Source organism: Euprymna scolopes, chromosome 37, assembly GCF_053919585.1.
Source record: "Euprymna scolopes isolate OS-2025 chromosome 37, ASM5391958v1, whole genome shotgun sequence".
NCBI classification, from domain to species: Eukaryota; Metazoa; Mollusca; class Cephalopoda; order Sepiida; family Sepiolidae; genus Euprymna; species Euprymna scolopes.
In genome coordinates this window covers 62718483-62725865 of record NC_136518.1, presented here as the reverse complement: position 1 = coordinate 62725865, position 7383 = coordinate 62718483, and the positions used below count along the sequence as shown (strand labels likewise).

General features: G+C 37.9%; 1 protein-coding gene across 1 annotated transcript; it reads left to right on the top strand.

The window, feature by feature from the left end:
- Positions 1 to 3958: 3958 nt before the first annotated feature.
- On the top strand, positions 3959 to 7152 carry LOC145261185 (uncharacterized). The gene has a single exon (XM_080119506.1). The coding sequence runs from the start codon at positions 5059 to 5061 to the stop codon at positions 7150 to 7152; it is 2094 nt and encodes a 697-aa protein (XP_079975632.1). The 5' UTR covers positions 3959 to 5058.
- The last annotated feature ends 231 nt before the right edge of the window (positions 7153 to 7383 follow it).

Sequence of the window (7383 nt, the reverse complement as noted above, 5' to 3'; positions counted from 1 at the left end):
AGTCATCAGACTCTCACTATGGACTTCTTTTCCGGTGGCTGTTTTCCAAATTTCTTTGCGAAATGCACGTTGAACATGTGTCCATGATTCAGTTTTTGCAAATTCAAGCACACAAAACGCCTTTTCTAGTTCTGCGAACACCATTAATGAATCTGTAAAATAAAAAAAAAATGAAAAAATCAATAGCCTTACAAAAAGTTCAATGCATTTAACTTTAAAATTGCATCAATTTCGTCTGACTACCATTCATAGGTAAGCAGATATAAGGACTTGAAATGTGTAACAGACTTTTGGAATATCCTGTATTTCAGAGTGAGGTGTGAGAGACAGACAGAGCTACTTTTTTCCGATGCGTGAACGAATCTACCAATTAAATAAACAGGGAAATCAGTATTTCGAATAATTCTTTTCTTTATCAAAATATCTCAGCACAAACTAATGAGAGTTTTCTTTAAATAAAAAAGCTATTTCTGTTTATGTAATCGAAACATGATGAACATTTCCAATAAAAATAAGTGAATGTTTTTGTTTAAAAATTGAATTTACAGTGTGTTTTTAATTTGGCAAGTCTGGAACATCTGAAGGTCGTACAGGACTGTTTTGCTTGAGAAATTACTTTTATCTATACCGGTACGGGTATTCTAATAATAATAATAATAATAATAATAATATATATATATATATATATATATATATATATATATATATATAAGTCACTTTGTGTGTTCCTTCCTCATGTTCCTTCCGCTGAGCCTATCTTTTGCAAATTTCACACCAAGCTAATTTATATGTCTGGCAGTGTTCTTAGATATGTTTAGCCTATTCAAGCCCGGGTGTATCTTAACATTTTATTTTAATTTCTTCTTATTAATGAGTTCAATTTGAGATAAAAGACGAAGTGTCATTTAAAATCGCTGCAAATCATTTCGTCATTTGCATATTGTACAACTAAACATTAATCAGAAGTGACTTTTCGATGGCATTGATCGTCAAGCCCAAATATCAGCTGACGTTATATTGTAAACAAATACAGACGGAATTTGAGGAATGACACTGTCATTATTTTTTATTTATTTATTTTTATTTTTTTATTTTTTGCGAATTAGTCCACCGGGCAAATTATTCCTCGTAATATATAATATTCAATAGAGAACAGAATCTATAATCATACATACGCAATCTGCATTAATTAAAATGTCATGTTTAAGTGTATTGTACAACCGAGCAACGCCGGCCTGCCAGTTAGTCTTATTTTTAGTATTCCGTATTTTACTGGGATAATATAATTGAAAATTCGGTAATCGTTCATATATCAATAAATTTTAAGTCAAAATGAAATGACTTAAACTGTATGCTACAAAATAATATTTCATAGTTGAGCATTCATATATTGTTTTAACAAAATCAAGACATCAAGAAATAAATTTATAGCAACAAATAATGTATTTCATCGTTAGTTACAATTGTTTCAAGACTATTCGGACAAATTCAAACACTATGTCGTTTGAAAATTTTCACAATCGTCAGAGGTATTGAATAAAAAAGTTAAAGTGTTTTTTATTCTGACGATAGGCTATTCTTGTGAAAATTTTTCAAATGACATAATGTTCGAATTTGTCCGAATAGTCTTGAAACAATTGTAACTAACGACGAAATACACTATTTGTTGCTATGAATCTATTCCTTGATGTCTTGATTTTGTTAAAACAATATATATATATATATATATATATATATATATATATATATATATATATATATGGTTGGTTGGTTGGTTGTTTTTGTTTTATGGCATATCAACCCTTTTCAGGTTATTTAATGCCGAATCCAGTTATTTTGAAGAAAAAATTTTTAATAGAATATATTTCTTTTTTCAAGTCGGTTTCTATTTAACCCATAGTTGGGACCCTAACAGGTACTACCACTCCGGGTCAGAGTGAACCTGGGAGTAATGGCAACTAAAGAGTGGCTCCACACTCCCCAAAACCCGCAAGCTGGGGCCTCACCATTATATATAGTTTAAAGTCATATCCAGGACCAATATATTTAGCTTAGCTAATTAATCAATAAGATTAATTTTATGTCAACCTGCGAGTAAAAGTTTCCTTATGCAACGGCCGGGCTTCACTCACACGACGGTTTGACTGATTTCTACTTCCTATTCCATTGTTCTTTGTTGTATAGGGTGACACAACCGTTTGTAAATGTGTTTAATAATTAGTTCAGCTTATCTTAATACGTGCATGCTTCGTGTAGAGTTACTTTTTTTAATTATTTTATTTTTTCTTATATATCTAAAAAAAATTTTGTTTTCTTATATATCTAAAAAAAGAAGTTTATTCCGTGCATACAGTTGTTGGCTAATTCAATTCTACAGTTTGATTGATTTAGAAGGGGAGGGGGGTCGCTAAAATTTAGAATTTCAAATTTCTTATTTAGACATAATCTACACGGGGCGTCTTGATCTCTGTTGTAGTAGATACTGAAAATCAAATATATAAGATATGTCTTCATAACATGTTATTTGGACACATGGAATAATAATAATAATAATAATAATAATAATAATAATAATAACAACTAGCAGAACCTGTGAAAATTCCACAATAGTTGAAAAATTTTAAAAAAAAACAAGAGTAAGAAACTTATTACATAATCAAACAATTACATTGAGGTTGGACCAGATACCATTAAAGACTTAACTAAATCATGAAGCCCAAGATCTTCAGGTCCTGGTATCTCTGCTGACAAAATTGCATCAATTTGTTTAACTGTTCTGATCTCATCCTGATCTCACAACATTATAATCATGTGACAGTGTGGTAGCCCTCGACAAACCCAACAGGCTGCTAAATCCCACCCCCACACTGTAGAGATCTCTAGATGTAAAAGATCTTTCTACTCCAATAGTTTCTTCCCCAGAACCGCAAGACTTTGGAATTCCATTCCAGGTCCCTGCTTCCCCAACAGTACTGACGTGCAGAAGTTCAAGTGTAACGTGAATCGACATCTTGCTGCCCAAATCCCTACATAGTACCCCAGTAGTTGTTTCCCCTGATAGTAGCCCCCTACACCAAAGTGGCAATTTGCCTTGTTTGGGGTGAAAATGTAATTAAAAAAAAAAAAATTCAATAAGATAAACATTTGCAAATAGAATTCCCAGTACATGTCTGTCTTTAATGTCTTTCAAAAGTTCAGCTAGATGTACACGATACACACGTGATACTAAGGCAGGTGATTTTGTGTAAGTTTTGATGACCCTAAGTTATTTAATATTTCAGGACATCTTGGATTACACGTGTAAGTAATAGGTATGGTTTGTACTATTTGATTTGTACTATTTTCAACATGGCATGAAAGGTTTCACTTGATATGCATAGGTTAAAAGATCCCTAATCAACAAAAGCACCCTATGATTTTACTTATTTTGTCATGACACTTTGGGGGGGTAATAATGTTTTCCCCTGAAATGAGTTGAAATTTGTACTAATTTCAATGTATGTAACTACCTAATAATTATTTCACCTGAAATGTGTAGGTTTAAAAGATCCCTAATCAACAAAAGAATAGACATTTAAGTAGGTAATAATATTTTCACCTGAAATGCGTTGGAATTTGTACATGTATCAACATGACAAGTGAGAAGTTAATAATGTTTTCACCTGAAATGCGTTGTAATGTGTATTAGTATCAACATGACATATAAGTAAGTAATAATACTAAAAAAAATTTTATTGCAGAAATGGTTTTAATGGTTTTTAACTGACAGAGAGCGATTATAAAGGGAGGTAATTCGTTCTGATTAATTAATGTTTGCGATGATGATGTTTGTTTTTGCAGGCGTCGAACAAGTAAATTAATATTTATTATTATAATAATATATATATATATATATATATATATATATATATATATATATATATATATATATATATATATATATATATATATATATTGTGACAAATACGCAGTAAGCCATTTGAAGGCATCTTCTAAACGAGCGTAAAGGAGAAAGTAAATTTTATCATTTCTATTTTTGTATCGGCGGTTGGCAAAGTTTGAGAAGAGATCCCTTTTCATCATCTTTGTTTTAGACTTGTTGGCGACGTGAGTGGGAAGAGGAGGGGTGGACGCGTGATGACCTACCCGAAAATACAGGCAGTTGAGCAGTCACCTTGGGTGCGAACGAACGGTCATCCCTGCTACTACAAGCCGTGAATGTATGTCATGAGAAAGAGACGGAAAAGAAAAGAAAAAAAACAACCAAATAAAAAACGTATTATATTCGGGTAAAAGAACCGGAAACCTTCCATTGAGCGCTAAAAGGCTGGAACGGAACTGAAAGAAAAGACGGGAGACACGGGGACTCTGTGTATTATCTTGGAAGGAATAACGGCACCGAGTCGTTCACGAAAACTTTGTGTTGTCTCGCCGGACTACATCAGAAGGAAAGACAACAACTACAATGACTTGTTCATAAGGACTATCTGAGTTGTCGCTAAAAAGAGAACACCAATCCTTCGTCCATAAAAAAAAACTGTCTTATTCCTTGCTGGAGACGCTAGCTGGATTATACCCCAAAGCGGTCGCCATTGTGAGTCAGCCCCTTTTTCTTCTCTTGTCTTGTTTTTGCCAACTGCTAAAATTGTTTTCTCCCTCTGCTCGTATTAATATCTTAAGTTTAATCCCAACCCCCATTTATATGTTATCTTTATTTTTTTGTTTATTTGTTTATTTGTTTAATAAATTCTCATTTTAAAATCAACCTTCGGTCCTTCGAGTTGTCTCTGCTTGCTTTGTTAACTTTCTGCGTACGGTGTTCCAACCAGAAGAATTCCCCCTCCCCACACACTTTTGTTAACCCCTGAACGAGCCAAACCCGGACATATTTTTATTTATTTTTTTTTTAGCATTGTCACGCGAACGCGATCGTAGTCCCCAGCGAAAGCCGGTCGTGACAAGCTTGGGGGCTCGTCCGGGATTCTTTTTCTTCTGTTTACTGGAACTTCGTGGGTAGAGGCGAAGCGGGTGCGAGACAACGAAAAACATAAAACCGAAATGTCTGTAGTAGAAACCTTTTTAAATTCTCCCACATTCGAGGCACTTTCTAGATTAAAGAAAGATAGTATTATTGATGTAGCAACAGCATTAGGATTAGAGCCTAAGCGCTCGATGAGAAAACCACAACTAGTGAAAATAGTTGCAGAGCACATGGTCGATAACGATATCTTCGAAGAAGATGTATTGGACAATCTTGTGTCAGACTCGCCTGGACTCTCACATGCCCAAATTGAGCTTGAGAGAATAAAAATCGAGACTAATAAAGCTATTGAAATGGAAAAGGCTAGGGTAGAGTTAGAGAAGGCTAAAATGGAGCAGGAGACCAGACGCCAAGAAATTGAAGATAGGAGAACCTTCCATAGTGAGAGGCGAAATGAGTTCGACCTCACTAAACAGGTTAGACTTGTGCCAGCGTTCAACGAGGCTGATGTTGACAACTATTTTCAACACTTTGAGAAAATCGCATCAAGCCTGAACTGGCCACTGGAGACCTGGACTTTACTTCTACAAACAGTATTAAAGGGTAAGGCTCAGGAAATATATGCGTCGCTGTCAGCAGAGGATTGCGCTGACTATAACATTGTAAAGTCCGCAATCTTAAGAAGCTACGAAATGGTCCCAGAAGCATACAGACAGAAATTTAGGGGCCATAGGAAGGATGAGAAGCAAACGTTTGTTGAGTTCTTTCGTCAGAAAGAAGTCTACTTTGATAGGTGGTGCGCAGCTAAGAGCGTGGGTACAGACCACGATAAGCTAAGGCAGCTGATGCTGATGGAAGAGTTTAGGCGATGTGTCCATGACGATCTCAAAGTCTATCTTAACGAGAGACAAGTGGATACAGCCTATGAAATGGCCACCCTCGCAGACGAATATGCGTTGACGCATAAACGAGGCAAGAGTAGGTCGAATGACCCGTTCGCTGACGGAAGCGGCACTAACCCCAGAATGGCGGCTAGCGCTGGTCCGAGCATGAGGTCGATTCAGACCAACAACCGCAACCGACCGGACAGCTCAACCCATAAGACCCATTCTCCGAATAGTCAACAGGCGGAGAGATGGAAAATGCTGACGTGTCACTACTGTGGAAAGGTAGGGCACATAGCAGTGAATTGCTCAGCGAGGAAGAAAGATGCGGAAAACAGGGGTGCGCCCTCGAATAAACCGCAAGGGTTTATTGCGTCGCATAGAAGCCTCGCAAAAGTAGACACTGACAAGATCCGAGAGGAATATAGACCCTTTGTCTCGGATGGTTCGGTGTGCCCTGTGGGTGAACCCACAGAGAAGATGAGGATAAAAATATTAAGGGACACGGGAGCAACCCAGTTCTTAATATTGAGTAACCACATGCCGCGTAGGGCAAATACTGCCACGGGCGAAAGAGTAATTATACAGGGAGTCGGAAACGGCTTTGTTAGCATTCCACTCCATAAAGTGACCCTCGAGTCTGACATAGTATGTGGTACTATAGAGGTCGGAGTGGTCGATGATCTGCCCATGAGAGGCATAGCGATGCTACTTGGCAATGATTTGGCCGGGAAAAAAGTATCACCCCCACCCTTAAAAGTGGCAACGGTGCCAAGCACACCAGCAGGTGCAGATAAGGCAGGGGACAGTGATGCTGGAGTATACCCAGCATGTGTGGTAACTCGGGCGAGGGCCCAAAAGGAGGCCAGAGAAAAACGTGCTGAAACAAACAGTGCCGGTAGGGGAACTGAAGTCGTCAACCTTTCCCAAACATGTTTAGGTCATGAGATAGACGTGAGTCCTAAACTTAAAGAGACCCCAGACAAAAACCCCAGCACCGGGGATGAACAAGTAGTTGGGGAAACCTCAGTCTCATGGACATCAGTCGCCCATGAGCAGAGAAAAGACTCCGAAATCGCCCCGCTTTTCAGAGAAGCACTGGACGAAGAGGAGCTGGACAAGGTACCATCCGGGTACTTTGTCAAAGATGGTACATTGATGAGGAAGTGGAGACCCTCACATACACCTGCCCTCGAGGACTGGTCAACTGTACAACAGTTAGTCTTACCCAGAGGATATAGGGAGGAGGTGCTAAGGACAGCCCATGAGACACCGAAAGACACATGACCGGATTACCAGGCACTTCTATTGGCCAGGGATCTGTAGGGACGTGGCGAGGTATTGTAAAACTTGTCACACCTGTCAAATGGTGGGTAAGCCAAATCAGCGAATCCCCAATGCCCCCCTCCATCCGATTCCTGCATTTGAGGAACCATTCTGTCGGATCCTCGTCGATTGTGTTGGCCCCCTTCCGAAGACTAAACGCGGGAACGAACATATATTAACCATTATGTGTGC